General features: G+C 33.7%; 1 protein-coding gene across 2 annotated transcripts; it reads right to left on the bottom strand.

Annotated features, from left to right (window-relative positions):
- Window positions 1-685: 685 nt before the first annotated feature.
- Window positions 686-7,620, bottom strand: LOC147393209 (alpha/beta-Hydrolases superfamily protein). Of its 2 annotated transcripts, none has more exons than XM_086456820.1 (10): window positions 7,105-7,620; window positions 6,794-6,974; window positions 6,366-6,499; window positions 6,109-6,221; window positions 2,751-2,874; window positions 2,364-2,519; window positions 1,811-1,963; window positions 1,447-1,526; window positions 1,076-1,125; window positions 686-948 (listed from the first exon to the last, which is right to left on the bottom strand). In XM_086456820.1, exons 1-10 carry the CDS (start codon window positions 7,477-7,479, stop codon window positions 818-820), a joined length of 1,497 nt encoding a protein of 498 aa, XP_086312946.1. In that variant the 5' UTR covers window positions 7,480-7,620; the 3' UTR covers window positions 686-817. The 2 variants fall into 2 exon arrangements, with proteins under 2 accessions (XP_086312946.1, XP_086312947.1); XM_086456821.1 differs by having other exon boundaries at window positions 7,476-7,610.
- Between the last annotated feature and the right edge of the window lie 14,491 nt (window positions 7,621-22,111).

Raw genomic sequence — 22,111 nt, 5'->3', positions numbered from 1 at the left:
AGGTATTTTACAGTTATTGTTTCGATTCAATTATTATATTTTGTTCAAGATCAAATCCTAGATCCATGTTTATTGCAACTATAATTTATACAACAGATTGCACCTCATATCGCAATCCCGACATGAAAATGTGTAAGAACCATAAATGCGTTTCATTGAGATACATGTCAAAAAGTAACTATGGTTCCTACACACTTTCACATTAGGATGTGCAATATGAGACACAATCTTTAGGTCACTCCAACACGACGAGACACAATCTTGAGGTCACTCCAACATGACTCTTTTAACTAATAGCATACACATTTCTAATCTACAATTGTTGATCTAGGATTGGTTAGGCCTACCTATCCCAATAGGACCACTTAAAGGTTAAAGCAATGGGAACCATCGAGAGACTCCACGAGGATGTTAGCATCCCATGGTTTTAAATCTCTTCCAAGACCGAGCTGATTCATCCGATGTCTTAGTATCATAAACCAACAAGATGGATAGACAAGTCAAGCATATCAAACAGATTTAATATCATGGTTCATTGGTCTCACTGTTGAACTGAGTATCAGAAAACTCGTCCTAGACACCTTTGATTTTTCAGAAATGTCTTTTAAAAACATCTATTATTTCATCTTCTAGTGAAAAATAATAATAATGGTCTTTTGGTCATTATACCATTAGAACATGATAATAAATATAAAAAAACCATTGATAAGTTTTTTCTTAATGAATATAAGATTATTTTCCCGAATCTAAACAAACATTGATCCCAAGATTTGCAAGTTTAGGGTCCATTTAACTGATTTGCAAGTTCAACATCATCTTATTCATGTTTTAAATCATGGTGATACTCATCTATCCACCTTTGAATGAACTCCACCTCTTGTCTCCTCTGTTCTATAAGCCAATCTGGGTCTTCTTTTGTAGCAAATCGGAAATCTACATGATGAGCTCCTAAATAGACACAATTAATTAAAATAAGTAAGCAAGGAATAAAATTAAAGAAAAAAAAAAAAAAAAAACCTTGCACTAGAAAGAACAAAAAATAGAAGAATTAAATATGCGATATCAATAGTACAACCTTTCTCAGTGACGAGGGCGACAATGGTAGCAGATATATTTTTCAGCACGCTGAAGAATTTAAAATTAGCACAAATGTTAGAATTGTAGAAATAAGAGGGTATGCAAGCCATCCTACCTAACAGGTGTCATGCTCATCCTTGGCAGGGGCGGATTTACATAGGGCCGATTGAGGGCACTTGCCCCCACAAGAATTGTTAAAAATTATAAGAATTTATACGCTACTGCGACAGATAACAGTGGTGGAAAATAAAAAATTCCGCCGCTATTGCCCCTCAAGAAATTTTAAAAATTGCAAGGCCTAGTTGCCCCCACGTCAACAAAATCCTGGCTATCTCCCTAATCCTTGGTACTATTTACTAGCATGCTTACCTCCCTCTGCTCCACGGGTCTTTCATTCCGTTAGAAAATATGATATTACTTCCAAATCTCTTAAGCACTTGCTCAATTCTCTGTATAAATGGTGAACATTCAGAGAGGGAAAAAAAAAAAAAATAGTTAATAAAATTAAAAATGTGAGTTAATTTTTCTCTAAAATTGAATTATATAATATGGTCATCTTAGTTCCCCGCCCCCCTTCCCCCTTCCCCCTTCCCCCTTTAACAATGTATTGCAACAAATAGAAGTAGAACAACCACTACAAGATAATTAAAACAAAATGAATGCCAAGATTAAATATTGTGTAAAATAATTACTGTTAATTTAATAAATAATTAAAATACAAAAAAAAACTCACATTGCCTCCATATTCTGTGGTAATCCAATGGGGTCTAGGCATAACACCATATCTCTTCATACATTGCTCGCCGAACTCTTTGAGATCAAAGGTAGATGGAGTAAACATGCTTCCATTAGAGCAAGACATTGGCATAACCATCTCTGTACAAGCCTATAAAAAAGCATTTTCCGGAATAACATGTATCAATGATAACACAATACATACATTGATGATATGCACAATAATCGCTTTATATCTTAAAACTTGACTTTGAACTAATAAATATTTTGTTTTACTTAGTGTTATTATATATGTGTTTAATCTAGCAAATATAATACAATTATATATTAAATGAGTTGAAAGTCCTTCAGTTCCAAATTGTAATATAAATCCTGAGGGATCAGAAGTGGATGAAAAATTATTTTAAAATATTAAATACCATTTGCAAGGATAGGGATTTTTTTTTATTTTAGCCAACAAATTATTAAAATTATAATTTTCTTATATTAACAATGTCTCGAGTCTAAGAAAGAATCAATGGAGATAGGTCATTTAACCTCGGGATTTTTACCTGCCAATCCCAACCATGGAGGCCATGAGCGTCATTTCCACCTTCTATATTGAAGCATTTTTCTGTACTAGAATAGTTGTAATACAAGCTCGCAGCAGAAAACACCCGATTAAGCTTGGTAGCCATTGGTGGGAATCCATCAATAATTTTGCACATCTTCACCATTAAAATAAGAGAGAATGAAACAAAACAAAAAACACATTTTTTTCTAAAATGCAGTTTTAATTGAATTGTGTTAGGAAGTGAGAGCAAGAATCAGCAGAAGCAAAAGCAGTATGTTGGTACCAATGGTAATGTGTGTGTGGACGTGCCTGCGTGTGCGTGTGCGTGTGCGTGCGTTGTGCCGTGTGCATGTGCGTGTGTGTGTGTAGGTAGGTATACATCTACCTCTTCTACAGGGTAAGCAGGCAAAGGCATCATAAAATTGGCCTTTGTGGGGTAATTCACCATGGCTGTATACACAAAAGCTGACCATAACCAGTCTCGTACCGAATACACGGAATGAAGATCCCTGAAAATGCAACAATGCTTTAGAAATTAACTTTTTTTGATCGATAACATCAACGTTTACTACTGTATTGCCTGATCAACCTGTGGCCATTAACGTAACCATCTGATTGCTTGCATACTATAGAATGTAGGCAATATGAGTTTATCATATAGGTCCCTCGGGTTATCTTAAGAGGTGACCCATAAAGAGGTAGCGGTATAGGAAGCATGTAAGTGATGCTTTAGTAGTAGAATTCCACTCAAATTCAATAGCTAGATATCATCAGGAGCAGTTTGGTGTGAAGGTCCACCAGTAGGTCCAAAGTTCAATGGGGTTAGTGGACCGAAAGAGTGCTAAATAAAATATTTGGCATGACCAATGTAAGGGACAAGTATTTGTGGTCAAAACCTTCACTTGTGTAGATATCTCTACTGCTAATACAAGTTACGGTTACAATCTTCTTGAAAAATGATAAAAAAGAAAAAAGTGGGAAACAAAGCTTCATGGTCACAACAGGTGGTGTGCTCATAATATCTAGTAGAGATTATTGAGGATACCACTTTTTCCCATTTTATCAAATGAAAATGCATGTATCCTCGAGATAATATAAATTCAAGAGAAACATGTGCTACAAGATCAAACACAATTCGGTCAGGAAATTTATTCAGATAGGTCTTCATGAGCTACCTCAAATTCATATATAATGATAGGGTTTTTTTTAGAAGCCAAATTTATTAAGAAAAAAGCAAGGTCGGCTGAGGTGACCAACCAAGCAACGACAGATTACAAAGCGGCTAATGTAATTGAAGATTAAAAACCCGATCCCAATTAACTACAAAGTTGTCAAAACCAACCCTTAAAATTTATCCAAGACTTTGGACCAATGAAAAAAAGAACCTAATACCAACAAGATGACCGCTTGAATATCCGACGATTTTGCTTCAAACACTCTTCTATTCCTTTCTTTCCAAATGCCCTAATAATCTCCACAAACGTCTCTTAGCCCCCACTAAAGCATTACCTTGCGTAAGCCATCCTTCAAAGAGTTGCCTCACTGTGGATGGGATGCCTCACTATAATTATAGTTAAACAGCCACCCGGATCAAAAGTTATGCCCTGTTTATATTAACATCTTACACAAAATCAATAAAGCTTGGCCTAAGCTCACTAAGCAGAGCCACACAAACATATCACCTAAGGAATATCCATATTCTCGAGCCAAATCTAGCTTCCTAAGCTACATAAATATATTAGTAAGAAAATACATTTTTCCGAGCACATCAGTATTTATATGTTTAGCAATATCAAGCCTGAGCAATATTGTATTTGTGGAGTAACGCCTGAGAATATCCCTTTTCCCGAGAACATCTATAACTCGAGCACATATGTAACTTGGGCTAAATCTATAACCCAAGAACTTTTGTATTTATATGTGAAGCAATATTGAATATGGGCAGTAACACTTGGGAATATCCAATTTTCCAAGCACATCTATATGCATTAAATGAGATGCAGATAAGATCTTATCAAAAAAGTAAAGGATGAGATATCCCATGTCAAAGATCTTGTTTTCTCTACTTTGCTTTTAATGATCTAAGACTCTTACACATCAACTCAAGTGCTTGTAGTAAATGTGATGGACACATCTTCCAAAGCACTTAAATACTTCTCAACTACCCATTTCCCCAATTCAACTTCCAACTCATTATACACATGGTTTATTCATGTGGTGACACATGTCTTCTAAATTTTGCCTATAAATACTCCTTCGAGACTGAAGAGTTGAAAAAAATTTGGCCCTCCATCGCTCTATGAGCATTCTTCATTTTTTTCTTTTACTTGAGTACTAACTTGATTGTTGGAGCTTCCTTGGCAAACACCAAACCAGTGCCTAGCTCGTTGGAGAAGAAGACCATAATATTATCATTTTCACTGGAGAAGATCGAAATCAAATAATCTTGCCTCAGAAGAAGACTAGAGTTCATCTATCTCATAGGAGATAAAAGATCAATCTCTTCAACTTCTAACACACATCTTAAGGAATAATATTCATCATCAAGGTTAGTACACAAATCTCGAGAAGTGGAAAGCCTAAAAAACCTCCACAATTATGCATGCTTAGAGTGTTAGTTTTATACATAACAAATTTAATAGGTTACTACTTAAGATCAACTCAATGTTGGATAGCTCCAACACGATTTGATATCTTTCAAATTGCATCTAGATCCTATCCACTAAAACCTTATGGGGTCTAGATAGGTGAGCCCATTATCAAATCAGACTTTTTCCAATTAGAGTTTATCCACCGACCATCCTACTAAGTGTGGGCGTTCATGCGCTGCTTTCACACAATATAGTGTATTACATGAAGTTCAAGTCCCCCTTGTTGGCCACCCACAAGGATTTATCCCAGCATACCTAGTATGTGTGGTTTGTGGTATTGAATGTACCTAAGGGATTTGAGCGAGATATCAAAGAGGCCAGCTGCGTCGACCCTGCTAGTCAGGCCTATGGGGGGTCCAGATACCCCGTCATAAAAAATTAAATAAAAACTAATAATAATAGTGTATTATATGTGAAAAAAATTCAGTTGAAGCTTTTAATAAGAAATGAATAATAAGATCATCTAATCAAAAAGAAAAAAATAGATCATCTAAACAAAGACTCAGAATAAATCATGAATTTTTTAACCTAGCCAAATAATTTACGTAGAATTAATTGTCTTGAACTCATGGCTCGATTAACATATTGCAACGCAAATTTGAGGTCGTGGATTCAAGTCCAGCTTAGCCACCAAAAGATAAAATAGAATTATATAAAAATAGTTTTAAAAAAAGGATTTTGTTAACGTGTGCCCTTAGGACACATGTTAAAGTGCAATAAATACACTTTGGAAATTGGAATGCAAGGGTATTTTGGTAAAAAGAAAATTTTTTAAGGGCATTTTCGGTACAAAATTCAATTTGCAAAGTGTATTTTTTGCACTTTAATGTGTGCCCTAAGGCACACGTTAATGAGACCCTAAAAACAATAGTAACTTTTTATCTTATAAAAATTAGTAACAGTTTTTAATTTTGGAGAATTCTAGAATTAAGTATTTCCAACCCAAATTTTGGCGAAATCATTTACTAACATGGATTATAATCAGATACCTTTTCAGTATAATAATCAATTTTAAAAACCTCATAAATACGAAGTAATAGTAATAATTAAAGAAGGGGTTTTATTTTGCTTCTCTTAATATTAAATGCTTACTTGCAAGTCCTGAAAGTTTTGCTGAGTTCAGCCAGCCCTTCTTTCTGAGCTGAAAATGCATCCAGCTCTGCCCAACTACCCTTTATAACCTCATAGCAATTCAAGCTTGCATCCTACTAACACAAACAAGAGAAGAAAAAAACACATTAATTTTTTTTTTAATTAAAAAAAAAAAAAAAAAACCCAAAAGATGAAGGTAAAAATAAGGGGAGGGGGCAGCCAAACAAATTTCTCAAATATTTGAGAACTTGTCAGACCTTGAAATCCTGAGTCACAGCATCATAGAAGCTTGTCCATGGAGTTATGCCATCAAACTGCAGTATAGGAGCTGAAGATGCCAATGCTCCAATGGCTATATGTGGGTATTTCAGTCTAAACCACGCAGCCAACACTGAGAGAGAGAGAGAGAGAGGGCAGGGTATAAAAGATTAAAAAACAAAAGACCAAGAAAGGCAAAAGGAAGCAGAAATCACAAATAGATCATGGGAAATTCTTTTTTAATTTCATAAGCAGAGCATCAGTAACTCAACACCATAAATGCATAAATGATTGAGAAACGTCCATCTATTCCTATTTTAACCACCAAAAAATAAGTGAAAATGATGCAATTTCAAACGAGTCACATTTATTTCCAACAAATAAATAAATAAAGAAGTTGGGAACAAAACAAATTCTTGTAACTTACTTCCTCCATAAGACCCACCAAAGACCACAACAGGAGATGCTTCTGAAGATAAATTCTGCGTCAAACTCCTAATAAGAACAGCAAAATCAGCTAATGCTTGTTGGGAACTCAAATACCCCAATGTCTTGGCAGACTTGTCAGAGTTTTTCCCAAATGGCAGAGATTCTCCATAAAATCTGTGCTGAAATTTTTCAAACAAAGAGAGACCCATTAACAATCTAACAAAAAATAAAAAACGCATTGAAATTAAACTTGAAAAAAATGTTCTCAAGGAAGACCCATTTGTCATTTTTTATGTAAGAAACAAGTACTTCAATGAAGACGAGGAGAGCTCGAAACTTGGGAGCGATATCGAGCATGAAACCAGTGTTTGATGCGAACCAATCGATATCTCCTTCGTTGCCAGTGTAGACAAAAATGGGTCCTCCATGGTTCCAATAGTGGTTGTTGATGAGATACTTTTGGTAGAAGATTTTAGAGCTCTGGGGATGGAAGGTGAAGTGATCTAAGAGTTGAGGGAAGTAGTGGGTTTTGTACGGGGACTTTGGTTTTGGAGATTTGGGTTGTTTTAATAAAGATCGATAGGTTGCTTTTGGGAAGAATGTTGGTGATGATTCTACTTCTAATGTTGTTGTTGAGATTATGATTAAGAGAAGAAGAAAGAGAAGAGGCTGAGATGTACCCATTTCTTTCTCTCTCTCTCTAAGTTTCAAGCTTGCAATATAGTACAGAGGATGGTAGAGACGTAGAGTACAGAGGATACTAAGAGCGCGCTCTCTCTGCCTCTCACTCACGAGGCAGGATGAGGCCACGAGCTGACAGTCCGACAAAACATATTAATTGCAACTTTACGACATTATAAAAATGTTTTAAATTTTTTTTTTTTTACTAACCTATCCAAAGATAAGGAAAAAATGATGAACATAAAAAAAATCTAACGTAAACGACAAAGATGGTGTGGGACACCTTATCCCTCTCATCGTAAGATGATTATCAACATATGACCATTGATAAAAATTAAAAAAATAAATAAATAAATTTGAAAGAAGATGAAAATTACAAAAATATCAAAATGGTAGGATTATTGAAAAATTAAAAAAAAAATAAAATAAAAATTTTCTTGAGGAAAAAGTCATTAAAGAATTGGTTAAAGGATAATTATTCCTAACTAAATTTGAATACACATGGATTTGTAACATAATTGGCCTTAAATAAATCAAGGCCGGAACAAAAATTATGCGTGGTCATGGGTCACCCTTGGAGTAACTAAAACTAACTTCTGACCCTAGATCACCCTTAGCCAGGTCAAAAATAAACTTGACTAAAGTTGAGGTACAGACAGGCTTAAAATTAAGCTTGGCCAAGGGTAAGATACGGTCCAACTTAATCCAAAATCTGAAAAATGGCCTTCAAGCCTTATGGTTATTTGAAAATGAGATTTTTGAACCCTCTTGAAAATTACCTTGGGTCAAGTCCTTCCTTAGAAGTTTTTTTTTTTTTTTTCCTTTTGAGTTCGACCTAGGTAAAAATAGGATGTCTACAGCTACCCCTTTTTGTGAAAGTTACGTGCAGCAAATCACATAAACGTAGACTCAAACTCTTTTTTGTTTAATCTAGCTCGAGCCTGCTTGCTTGTTCACATCTCACTTTAGTGGACTCAGATTAAATCTATTAAAATAAAAAGTCGATCCTCCCAAGTTCTAGGTCTAATAGATATTAGACCTAAAATTCTAGACTTATTGGCTTGATATATGGCTCTCGAAGCTTTCAAAAAGAACAAGTTTGTGGCACGATGTAGGACTCTTGAAACTGTTTGATAAAAGAAATGATTTGAAAGTAAAAAAATTTCAATCTGTATTCACTTTGATAAAAGTTGACTTTGTATTTGAAGTTAATAAAACTTTCCAAGATTGGGTTTAACTTAGGTATTTTTCGATGATTGCACGTTTACAAATAAATTATAAGGTGAAGAAAATTTTACATAAATCCTACTTTTAAAAATGTGGCTTGGGTTTGAATGCATGCCCTTTGTGGTACCTCAAGCTCTTACCACTACGTCGCGTCTTTGATAAGCTTGGGATTGAATGCATACCCCCTAGGGGAGCTTAAGCCCTTACTACTATGCCACACATTGGGTTGACTTGGGTTTGAACACACGTCCCTTAGAGGACCTCAAGCTTTTATCATTATGCCATGCCTTTAATGGGCTTGGGTTTGAACGCACGCCCCTTGGGGGGTTTCAAGCACTTACCACTACGTCGTGTTTTTGGTGAGCTTGGGTTTGAATGCACACCCCCTAGGAGACATCAAGTTCTTACCACTATGTCACACCTTAGGTAGGCAAGATGATGCTTAATTCATCTTTTGAGAATTCATCACTTTTGATTTTGTTGTTCTTTTGTCCTTTATGTGCTTTAAAATAGCTTTTCGAGATATTTTTCCTTCTCCTTGAGTTGTGTGTCCCTACATTAAATATAAAGAAAAAAACTCGTTTTGTTCTTTATGCCTTTTTTTTTACTTTTGAAACTTTTTTGTTTTTTTTACTTTTTCGACTTTTTTTTATTTTTCTAAATTGTTTGAATTTTTCAAATTTTTATGATTTTTTTATTATTTTTTTCTCTTGGACAAGGGTAAGGTATGACAAAGCTAAATTTTTTTGCCTAGTCGTGGGTCATCCCCATACTAGAACTTTTCTCAAAATTTTAAAATCAAATTTCACCATCATTTTGCTCATTTGCTCCTTACGAATTTTCAGATTTTTTCTTCCAAACTTGACCCATGGTGTGAACTCAACTCGTGGTGAGTTGCCTCGATCCAATTTTGTTTGCCACGCTCGATTCACGACGATTTAAAAGTTCATAATCAATTATGATCAAATTGATCTGATTCTTCATTTTTGGACCTCAAATTTCCTTATAAGGTACGTGGTAATCTTCGAATTTCTTTAATTTAATCATTTAATTCCTTAAATTCATGAGATTGGAGCCTTGATTGAGTCGATTGGCATGGAGATTGGATATTTTTGGGTTGAATTTTATTGGAATTGAGTTGAATTTCGAAACTTGATGGGTGTATGGAGTATATCAAAGATGGGTAGATGGATTAGGATGGGTTAAAGGATGATTTAATGGCTTTGGAGAGGTTATTTCATTTTGGCACTCCAATTGTTCGATGAAATGTCTCAATGAAATGGGTTGAAGAAATGATGAGGTTTGGGGAGAGGTAAGGTATTGAATAGGCTTAGGTAGGGATTTGGATGGTTTAGGTGGAATTTTAATTGACTTGGGGCGATTATTTCATGTCAAGCACACCACGTGTTTGACAAAATGCTTCAACGTGGTGGACATGGGTGAGGCAAATGGCATGGGGTTTGAATTGGCCTGGCATTTTTGGTATTTTGATATCTTTTATAAATTTTTTTTGTGATTTTTGGGTATGACTTTTGGTTGGCTTCTGACATTTATCATACCTTCTTTTCTCTTCAGATGGATTATAATTCTTCAAAGCTTTAAGGAGGGGAGTCTTAGAGGAAAGGTAAAAATAAGAAGGTCACTCTTCTGAAAACGCCCTCTATCTATAGGTGCAGATCCGATTTTTCTATTTTTGGGAGTCGCCACCTAGTTTTATGGTCTAGGAACTAAATACGACTCTATAGACACCCCATTTTCACACTTACCTGATTAATCAACTGGTCAACACGATTGTGACGGTTCCCAATGATGGATGAATATTTCAATATTTTTTATTTGTTACTAAATATGTTTTAGAAATTCAGATGATGCATCTCAAGTAAACAAAATTTTACAAACCACGTTACGTTGGGAAAATGTGACCCAAAAACATAGAAATCATCATTTTTCGAACAAAAAGAAGTTTTACGTTAAAAATCATGAAAAATGATCAAATTATCAAAATACCCCTAACATCTAAACATCCCTAAAACCTACGTTACGCTTAGGAAAATCCTTACAAGCACATAAAATAACAAATTAAAATCAAATAAACTATTTGTCCAATTTTCACCAAATTCGACAAAAATATGAAAATACCCCTTATAGGGTCCACAATTATTTCACGTCGAAAAATCCATAAATGACACAAATCGATACTCCCATTGAATTCCTTATGAAAAATCAATTTCAAAACACCTCAAAACATTTAAAAATGACTTCTCAATGCAAAAGTTCTCTTTTGGAGCAAAACAATAATTTTTCAACCCTAAAAATTCAAAAATTCAAAATTACTAATTAAAATATTAATGAATGTAAAGTGAAACCTTAATAAATTAAATTTAAGTAATAAACAAATAAAATTAATTAATTAAGCCCACGGGCCAAATTTTAAGTGGTGGCCGACTTATTCAAGTGGAGCCCACCTGATATTTATTAGAAGGCCCCTCCATATGGGATCCCAAAGAATTAAAAATATAATCAGAGGGGTTCTCCCAAAAAACTAAAAAATATTCTTTCATTGTCTGTAAGAATGGAAACCCTAATTCAAAATCCTAATTAAATCCTAATTAACCTTATCTTAAAGAAACTTAGTCAAACTAAAAGACTTCCAAAAAAATTTATAAATAAGAACCTCCATAACCTAATCTCGCAAGTCAAGAGAAACCCTAGGAAAGAGAGGTCAGAAATACCCCAGCCTTCTCAAAATCTTAAATCTGAAATCCCAACTCTCTATCTAACATCCAAACCCTAGTTTTTACTCAAAAAATACCTAGAAACTATCCAAAAACACTTAAAAATTCTCTAAAAAATACTCAAAAATTTAAGAAATACTCAGATCTAGGAGGAAGATATTTCATCTTGGATATCAGAAGCAGATCCAGTAACGAATAAAAAAAAAAACTCACACGAGGACACTATCTACCAACTCTGAAGGAACCAATTGTCGCAATCAACCAGGTTATTTATTTATTTATTTTTAGGTCTGTTTAACAATGTGATTTTTTTGAAAAAAAGTAGAGATCGACGTTTGCCGGGCGAGGTTGGGGCCTGACACCTTCCAATCTCATAACGTAATCATCAGATCCGTTCTTTTTGTTGATCAATATTTTTATCTATTTAGAGTCAATATTCGGTTCTTAGACCATAATAGCTAGGTGGCGACTCCCAAACACTAAAAAAATGGATCTACAACCCGCGAATCGAGAGCTCTTTCAGATTCTAAATAAATAAAGACCACTAAGCTACGAGTATATGGGTACGGGGATCAGGTTACGAGATTGGAAGGTATTAGGCACCAATCTCGTCCAACGAAAGCTAGTCTCTACTCCTCTCAAATATGTACATTACATAAATTGCCTAAATTCAGAATAAAAATAAAATAAAAAATTATCTTTTCGTCAACCTGAATGATTACGATAATCGGTTCCCTCAAAAACTAATGGTGAATGTTCCTCATGTGAATTTTCTTGATTTATTTTCATTTTTAGATCTATTTTCGATATTCGAGATGAGAATTTTTTCTTTTAGATCTAGATGTTTTTATAGTTTTGTGGTATTATTTTTAGAGTTTTTGAATGTTTTTAGGTTGAAAATTAAGGCTTAGGGGTTAGGTATTGACTTGGGATTCCAGATGTAGGATTTTCGAAAGGTTTTAGAGAATTTTTGACATTTATTTTCTAGGATTTCTCAAAACCTATGAAATTAGGTGGTAGAGTTTCCCTTTTAAAGAAACTTATTGATAAGATTAGGATTTGATTATGTCTCTTAGAGATTAGGTCTATCTCTAACTAATCTGTTAAGTGGTATAGATAAGATTTTAATTAGTTTTATTTGAATTTTGATTTTTTTGACTTACGTAGAATGAGTTTTTTAATTTTGAAAAACCTCTCAATGAAGGGTTCTTTATTAAATTATTCTAACTTCTTTGGGATCCCCAGTGGAGGTTCTTTTTTAAATATTAGGTGAGCTCCACTTGAATAAATGGGTCACCACTTAAAATTTAGCCATGGGCTCAATTAATTGAATTTCTCTGTTCGATGATTTTAATTTAATTTATTAAGATTTCACTTTATATTAATTAATATTTTAATTATTAATTTTAAAATTTTGAATTTTAAAGTTAAAAAATTATCGTTTTGCCCTCAAAGAAGACTTTTGCATTGGGATGCTATTTTTTAACGTTTTGGGATATTTTGGAATCAGTTTTAATTAAGAAATTCGATGAGAATATTAGTTTGTGTCACTTATGAATTTTTGGCGTGAAATAATCAAGGACCTTATAAGGGGTATTTTTATAATTTTTATTAGGTTTATTAAAAATTGGCTAAATAGTTTATTTGATTTTAATTTATTATTTTATGTGTTCAAAAAGATTTTTCTAAATGTAACGTAGCCTCTAGGGATGTTCTAGTATTAGGGGTATTTTGGTAATTTGATTATTCTTTAGTGATTTTTCTCGTAAAACTTCTTTTAGTATCAAAATGATGATTTCTATGTTTTGGGTCATATTTTCCTAACGTAGCGAGGTGTCTAGAGTTTAATTGTTTGAAATATCTCATCCAAACTTTTGAAACACATCTAGTAACAAATAAAATTTTAAAATATTCATCCATCATCAAGAACCGTCGCAATCGAGTTGACGAATTGATTAATCTGGGGAGTACAAAAATGGGGTGTATACATATGCTTCAATTTGATAGAGGGTTGAAGCAAACTAGATAGCAAATTTACTTTGGTAGATAATGCAACATCCGAATGCCAAAGCCAATGACAGCTCGTTTTGCAGTCCTATTCGATAATTTGTAGAGGCGTTCAGATCCTTGAGGGTAAGCTTTCCCTAGACTAAAAAATGTCAAATCCTTAAATTTAAAAATTTCTCTTTAACTAATGCAAAAGTACACGTGTGTGCAATGGTATGATGCATACGAAGTATTTCATCGGATCATTGACAATACACTCTCATCGATTAAAAAAGTATCACATCCTAGAGATCTTTTCTCACTGACAATAATGATTCAAATTGAAGTGTAAACGGAAAGCAATCATACGATATGAAATTATGGCAAGGTTGAACAATGGAGGCATAGCATTATTGACATCAAATGATTTAGGAGCTTTATTAAATCATATTTAAAATTCTTTTTTAAAGTTTAAAATTCTCAGTCTCGTTTATTAGACTCGAGTTTATTGAAATCACGCTTCTTAGACAGGGATTTGTAAGAACTTATTAAAATCTTACTTGAACTCATATTCTATGGTTTACAAAGTTAGAGTCTTGTTTCTTTGACTCGAACTTATTGGAACCACGCTTCTCGAGCTTAGATTTACAGGAACTTATTAAAATCCTTCGTATTTTATGATTCAAAAAGTTGGAATCTCATTTCTCGGACTCAAACTTATCGGAGCCACGCTTCTCAGGCTTGGGTTTGTAGGAATTTGTTAAAACCTTACTTTAACTCACATTCTATGATTCAAAAAGTCGGAGTCTCATTTCTTGGACTTGAATTTACTGGAGCCACACTTCTTGGGCTTGGGTTTGTATGAACTTATTAAAACCCTACTTTAAGTTACATTCTATGATTTAAAAAAAGTTGGAGTCTTGTTTCTTAGACTCAAACTTATCGGAGCCACATTTCTCAGGTTAAGGTTTGTAGATACCTATTAGATTCTTACTTTAAATCATATTTTATGATAATAAAAAATTGGAGTCTCGTTTCTCAGACTCGAACTTACTGGAGCCACACTTCTCAAACTTGGGTTAGTTAGAGCCTCGGTATTATTAAGCTCAAAGATTTGAGAGATTGGATTTTTATTGGTTTATTATGCATTTGGATTCGTAATAGCATTGGACTACACCAGACTTTTAGACTTTTGAGTAAGATTTTTCTTTTTGATCATGTGATTAAGAATGAAAACTGTAGAATCACAATGACTTCTAAAAATGCCCCTAATTTCAAGGTTAGCTTCTAACTGAAACTTACATATGAAATCAATGGAATGGATTGTACTTGAAAAGTATGGACGAGAAACTATGGATTCTGATAAATGACAGATAGAAGAATTCCTTTAAATTTTCAAAGCTTTTAAGATTATCATATGTGCAATAAGGAATTGATCATTTTTTCTGAATTTATTTAGAAAAATGCTTGAATTAGACTTAAATCTTGATAATTATTGGAATAGAAAATCTTTCTCTTCAACATGGTCGATGGTTTCACATTTTTCTTTAGTGAATACTTGGATAAGTAAACATACTCTTAAAGATCTGACATGTTTAAGATGTCTTCCAAGTTTCGTCGACTTCAACATTGTCTTAGTTGGATTCGAGCTCTTGATTGAAAAACGAATGTTGTGACTTAAATAATTTTCTGCATTTCATAGTTTCTGCGTAAACTTCCTTTTGAATTTTTCTTCTTGGTGGGATTTTTCCTCTCCCTTTTTTGGTGTCCTAATTTTTACCTAGATAGTCTTTTCAAGTTTTCAATTTAATAGACTTTGCTTTTTTTTTTCTAGGGATGCCTTGATTTTTGCCTAAATTACATTTTTAGGTTTTTAATCTAGCAAGTTTTTTTTATTCATGGTTATGCCCTAACTTTTGCCTAAGTCGCTCTTTTGGATTTTCATTTTAGTGGATTTCTCTTTCTTCTTAATAATCTCAAATATTCAACTCAACAACTTTTTGGTTCCCTGCACCTTAAATGAATCAATTAGCATTCAAGAGAACTTAATAGGTGGGCTTTTAGAAATAAAAGATATATGGCTCAACTTCCCAAAATGCCCCTAATATGATATTTTCTTTTTTTTTGTCAATTCTTTTGATTATCTTTTTTTTTTCTAATGCCCCTAGTTTGACATTATTTTTTTTACCTTTGAATAGGGGATTTTCTTTTGAATGACACTTCCTTTAAGAGAATATTTTTTTTGTATTTTTTGTGTGACCGAGCCTGAAGTAACTTTTTAGGTTGCCTATGTACCCCAAATTTTTTTTTCTTTTGGAATCAGGTTAAAACATAGTTCATAAATAATACCTTACCAAGGTTGGTTGTCATAGTTTAGAAAGAAAAGATTCTTGATTTTTCAGACGCTATGAGGGGCTAAAGAAGGTTATCTTTTTCTTGGTAAGATAAGAAAATTATTCGGCCAAAGAAAGCTTCCTTTGGTGAAATGCTACTTGATTTGGTCAAGGTGCTGGGAACTTGATGTCTTGATTGATTTGTCAAGTAAGGTCTTCTTTTGAGAATGAATGACCTTCAATCTTCTTTTATGAAATCGAGTATGATTGAGTTCTTTGTATTTGATTGTTCAACTTTTCTAAAATTTCGAGAAAATCTTTTATTCTTTTGTGAATGAAAACTTTCTTCTCTCGAGTGAAAAACATGGTGGATTTTTCTTGTGGGTCCTAATATTTATGTTGATGGTTTCAACTGCATCATTCGTGATTGATAATCTTTGACTTTGAAATCACCCTTGATTTTTTGTCTTGATCTATTTTGATGCAATCTATTCTGATGAAAGACAACATGATGCTTATAACTTACATATTTTCATAGGACTATGCGAGAATACTATTGAATTTCTTGAGTAACTTTATTGTTTTATCATGTTCCCTTGTGAATAATATAATATTAATTTGCACTTCCTGAATGTCCTCTTTGATTGTAATATTTATTAAGTTCGATTAGTAAGTTCTGGGCCATTCTTCATATAAAATATTATGCTTAAATCGTTATTACGTGCATTATAATCAGAAGACTTATTTATTTTATTGGAATTAAAAAATATAGACTGACAAACTCAACTAAAGCTCAAAAATTAAAAATGCTTAACATAATCAAAATGACTAACTAAACTGAAATTAAAAAGAAACTCAGGGGTGCTCAACTACAAAGCCGGGGGATCATACATACTCCTAGGGTCTATGTCACTTTGGATATCTTCACAATAGATGACTTGACCTCATCTATTTTCATTACCTCTTCATGTTCTGATTCGAGTCTATCCGATGCTGAGTAACCCATTGCTTCAATAATCTCTTTGTCTTCAAATTTCGTCATTGTCTTAGGGTAAATGGGCTCATTTAAGACCAATAGAGTGAATAAAGAAAATTGGGTCAACTGATTCAAGTTTGGATAAGGATATCATGTTCAAAGCAGGTGTAGGTTGATTTTGAAAGGTAAGTAAAGGATTAGTTTTAACATTGATTGCGATAAAAACGGGTATGGTGACCTTTCCTTGCTCTATAAGGTCTTGAATAACATAGCGGAGCGTAATACACCTGTCAAGAACATGGCCTGACATCTGATGAAATTTACAGAATTGCCCATTATCTAAGTCTGGAAGAAAAGGATTAGACAAAGGCTTAGGTTGCAATGGTGCCAACAATCCTCTTTTCATCAATTTTTAAAATGCATTGATATGATTCCTCTTGGAAACTCCTCTTGATGATCTCTTCTAGGAATCTTTTAATTCGAAGGAAACACAAGTTGTGTAGAAACAAAAGATGATATTGATCGGATTAGAACCTTAAGGAAGCTATGTCCTTAAAACCCCAACCTTGAGATGCCACAAAGGATGATCACTCCTTTGATAAGTCGAAGATTCATGCCCTCTTTCAAGAACTCGAACAAGAACTCATAAAGATCTCATAAAGAATTCAAACTAGAACACATGAAATAAAACAAAGTTCTTGAAGAAACTTCAATTCTCATAAAATGTAAATTGTCAAATTGTGTCTCAATTACAAGATGAGGTGCATTTTTATAGACAAATTAGATCAAGATTGGTTCTAATTAGCCCTTGGAAAAATAAAGAAAGTCTAATTAGTCCTTAGGAAATAAAGAAATCAAAACTAAAGACAATTAGAACATAAAAATTCCCAATTAACCCTTGCATCCAAATTGATCTCTTGCATAAAAAGATAGTTGACCATCCTTGATGAAACTTTGATATCTCCGAAGTTAGCCTTAGAATCTTCTAGAATGGCCTCTTTGTATTGTACTTCCCCAATCAAGCCTTGCAATGTCTCTTCCATCCTCTTTGTCCTTGCCCTAGTCATCGGACCGTCAATTCCTTGCAATGGTTCTTGAGAAGACTTGGAAACATTAACTTGAGTTATTGGGTCAGCAACTCAATCTCTATTATTCTCCCCCTCTTCGAAAAGATTCGTCATCGAATCACCTACATTAAACAAGGATAAATCAGTAACATTAAAAGTTGCACTAACATTACCATAATCACTTGGAAAATCGATTTGTAGGCGTTATCATTGATCCGTTCCAAGACTTGAAATGGACCATCTCTTCGAGGCTGCAATTTTGATTTCCTTTGGGTAGGAAACCACTCCTTACGTAAGTGCACCCAAACCCAATCTCCAGGGTGGAAAATAACTTTAAAGCGACCCTTATTGGCTTGCTTAGCATATTGGTCATTCTTCCTGTCAATGTTGGCTCGAACTTTGGCATGTAAATCTTTCACAAAATCTGTCTTTTTCTTACCATCAAGATTAGCATGTTCATTAGTAGGCAAAGGTAAAATATCCACAGGCGTTAAAGGATTAAAACCATAAACAATCTCAAATGGAGAAAATGAGGTAGTTGAATGAATAGTCCTATTATATGTGAACTCAATATGTGGTAAACACTTCTCCCATTGTTTTAAATTTTTTTGTATGATAGCACGCAACAAAGTAGTGAGTGTCCTATTAACTACTTCAATTTGGCCATCCGTTTGAGGATGTGCAACAGTAGAAAATAGAAGTTTAGTACCTAATTTATTCCATAAAGTACGCCAAAAATAACTTAGGAATTTAACATCTCTGTCACTAACAATTGACTTAGGTTGCCCATGCAATCGAACTATCTCTTTAAAGAACAAATCAGCAATATGTGTTGCGTCGTTGGTTTTAGTACAAGCAATAAAATGGGCCATCTTACTAAACCTATCAACAACAACAAATGTACTATCTTTACTATTTTGAGTCCTTGGCAATTCTAAAACAAAATCCATAGAAATATCAATCCAAGGCTGATTAGGTACAGGCAAAGGGGTATACAAGCCATGCGGTTGAATTTTAGACTTTGCTTGCCTACATGTAATGCACTTGTCACAAATAGATTGCACATCATGCTTTATATGGGGTCAATAAAAATGTTCACGTAAGATATCTAAAGTTTTTAGGACACCAAAGTGACCCATTAAACCTCTCCCATGACTTTCCCTTACAAGTAACTCACGAACAGAACAATTAGACACGCACAATTTATCTTTCTTGAAAAAAAATCCTTCATGCCTATAAAAGTGACCAAACGCACACTTAGCACATGCATTCCATACTTGGCTGAAATTAGAATCACTGGCATACAAATCTTTAATCAATTCAAAACCAAGTAGTTTAGTTTGCAATGAAGTAAGTAATACGTACCTTCTTGACAATGCATCGGCCACAACATTTTCCTTCCCACATTTATATTTAATTACATAAGGAAATGTTTCTATAAACTCCAACCATTTAGCATGTCTTTTATTAAGCTTACTTTGGTTCTTCAGGAATTTCAAGCTCTCATGATCAGAATGAATGATAAATTCCCTCGGCCATAAATAATGTTGCCATGTTCGAAGAGTTCTCACTAATGCATAAAGCTTTTTGTCATAAGTAGGATAATTCAATGATGCCCCACTTAGATTTATTTTCACTAAAATAAGCTATTGGTTTAGAATCCTGCATCAAAACAACTCCTACTCCAATCCCGGATGCATCATACTCTATTTCAAAAGCTTTATCAAAGTTAGGCAAACACAACAAAGGTGCATTAGTTAACTTATCTTTCAAAGTTTGAAAAGCCTGATCATGCACATTAACCCAATTAAAAATAACATTCTTTTTAACAAGTTCATTCAAAGGTGCAGCAATAGAACTAAAATCCTTAACAAACCTTCGATAAAAACTTGCTAAACCATGGAAACTTCTTACCTCGTTCGCATTCTTAGGTGTAGGCCAATTCTTTATCACCCTTACCTTTTCCTCATCAACACTAATTCCCTGCGAACTAACAACAAATCCAAGAAACACAACAGATTCCATACAAAATGTGCATTTCTTAAAATTAACATATAATTGGTATTCTCTTAACACACTAAACACAGCATGCAAATGCTTCACATGGTCATCAACATTTTTGCTATAGACTAAAATATCATCAAAGTAAACTACCACAAATTTTCCCATGAAAGCATGCAAGACATGGTTCATTAATCTCATGAATGTACTAGGTGCGTTAGTTAAACCAAAGGGCATTACTAACCATTCATACAACCCATATCTACTTTTAAATGCAGTTTTCCATTCATCTCCCTCTTTCATGCGAATTTGATAATACCCATTCTTTAAATCAATTTTAGAAAACAAATGAGAACCATGCAATTCATCAAACATATCATCTAACCTAGGGATAGGATGCCTATATTTTACCGTTATCTTATTAATAGCATGATAATCCATACACATGCGCCATGTTCCATCTTTCTTTGGTACTAAGAGAACAGGAACCGAACATGGGCTGAGACTCTCCCTTACAAATCCCTTTTGCAACAGTTCATCCACTTGCCTCTATATCTCCTTTGTTTCATCGGGATTAGCTCTATAAGCAGGTCTATTTGGTATAGCAGAACCAGGTATGAAGTCTATTTGGCACTCAATTCCTCTTAAAGGAGGTGAACCATGTGGAATCTCCTAAGAAAAAAGATCCTCAAAATCCTGCAATAAAGACACAACAACACTGGGCAAAGATGAGTTAAGATCGTCAGTGAAAAAATAAACATTTTTGCAAGTACACTCAGTACTTTATTCTTCTCTCCATGTTGTTCACTTTACTCTCCTTTTTGCTAACACCTTTTTTCTTTCTCATTTTGCACTCACTTGCTATCCTGACCTGGTCCTCATAAGCTTGCAAAGGTTTGAGAGGGGCCAATACAATTTTTCGATTGTTCATTACAAAAGAATAATGGTTTTTGTACCCATCATGCGACACTCTCCTATCAAATTGCCATGGTCGACCGAGCAATATATGACCAGCATGCATCGGTACCACATCACAAATAACCTCATCCATATACTTGCCTATTGAGAAAGGAACCCGAACTTGCTTGTTTACCTTCACTTCTCCACAATCATTAAGCCATTGCAGCTTATACGGTTTAGGATGTTTCTGCCATTTCAAATTCAACTTCTCTACCAACAAAGTACTAGCAACATTGGTACAACTCCCACTATTAATAATCAATGTACAGACTTTATCCTTCACGTGGCATCTTGTGTGAAAAATATGCTCACGTTGTTCCTTATCTCTTTCATCCTTAGGCTGTATACTCAAAACTCTCCTAGTGACAAGTAAATCACTATGCACAGGCTCTTCTACTTCAACATCAGAACAATCCTCTAATGGAGGCATCTCGTTGTCACTTGAACTAGCACTTTCAATGTTTTTGTTTGTTACTAGATATGTTTTAAAAATTTAGATGAGATATCTCAAGCAAACAAAACTTTAGAGACTACGCTATACTAAGAAAATATGACCCAAAAACATAGAAATCATCATTTTCAGACCAAAAGAAGCTTTACAAGAAAAATCACTAAAAAATGATTAAATTATCAAAATACCCCAAACATCAAAACATCCTTAGAGCTTACATTACACTTAGAAAAATCATTTCAAACACATAAAACAACAAACTAAAATCAAATAAATCGTTTAACCCATTTTTACAAAATTTGACAAAATTACGAAAATACCCCTCATAGGGTCCACGACCATTTCACACAAAAAATTCATAAATGACACAAATCGATACTTCCATTGAATTTTTTACGAAAAATTGATTCCAAAACGCTGAAAAATGACCTCGAAACGCAAAAGTCCTCTTCAGGGGTAAAACGATCTCCAATTCTAAAAATTCAAAATTTTAAAATTAATAATTACACATTAATTAACGCAAAGTAAAATATTAATAAATTGAATTAAAAATTTTAAACAATTAAAACTAATTAATTAAGTCCATGGACCAAATTTTAAGTAGAGACCTATTTAAGTAGGGGCCCACCTAACATTTATTAAAAGACCCCTCCATCTGGGGGTCCAAAGAATTAAAATTATAATTAGAGAGGTTCTCCAAAAAACTTAAAAAATATTCTTTCATTGTACGTAAGAATGAAAATCCTAATTTACAACTCTAATTAAACCCTAATTAAACAACCTAATCTTATCTAAAAGAAACCAAGTCAAATTATAAAGCTCCCAAAAAACTCTAAAAATAGGAGCCTCTACAATCCAAGCTAGCAAGTCAAAATAAATCCTAGGAAAAAGAGGTCTGA

This window comes from Akebia trifoliata, chromosome 10, assembly GCF_017979445.1.
Source record: "Akebia trifoliata isolate Shusen 1 chromosome 10, ASM1797944v1, whole genome shotgun sequence".
NCBI classification, from domain to species: Eukaryota; Viridiplantae; Streptophyta; class Magnoliopsida; order Ranunculales; family Lardizabalaceae; genus Akebia; species Akebia trifoliata.
Note: the sequence above shows the minus strand (reverse complement) of the source record. Positions and strands in the feature narration are given on the sequence as shown.

What these genes read in the sequence shown, in the direction of transcription:
- LOC147393209 (XM_086456820.1), bottom strand. Translation starts at nt 7,479, where the DNA reads ATGGGTACATCTCAGCCTCTTCTCTTTCTTCTTCTCTTAATCATAATC. An exon ending in CCACAGAATATGGAGGCAAT is followed by an intron (nt 1,527 to 1,810) that starts GTGAGTTTTTTT and finishes CCATTTATACAG; the next exon opens with AGAATTGAGCAAGTGCTTAA. An exon ending in CGCCCTCGTCACTGAGAAAG is followed by an intron (nt 949 to 1,075) that starts GTTGTACTATTG and finishes GTGTCTATTTAG; the next exon opens with GAGCTCATCATGTAGATTTC.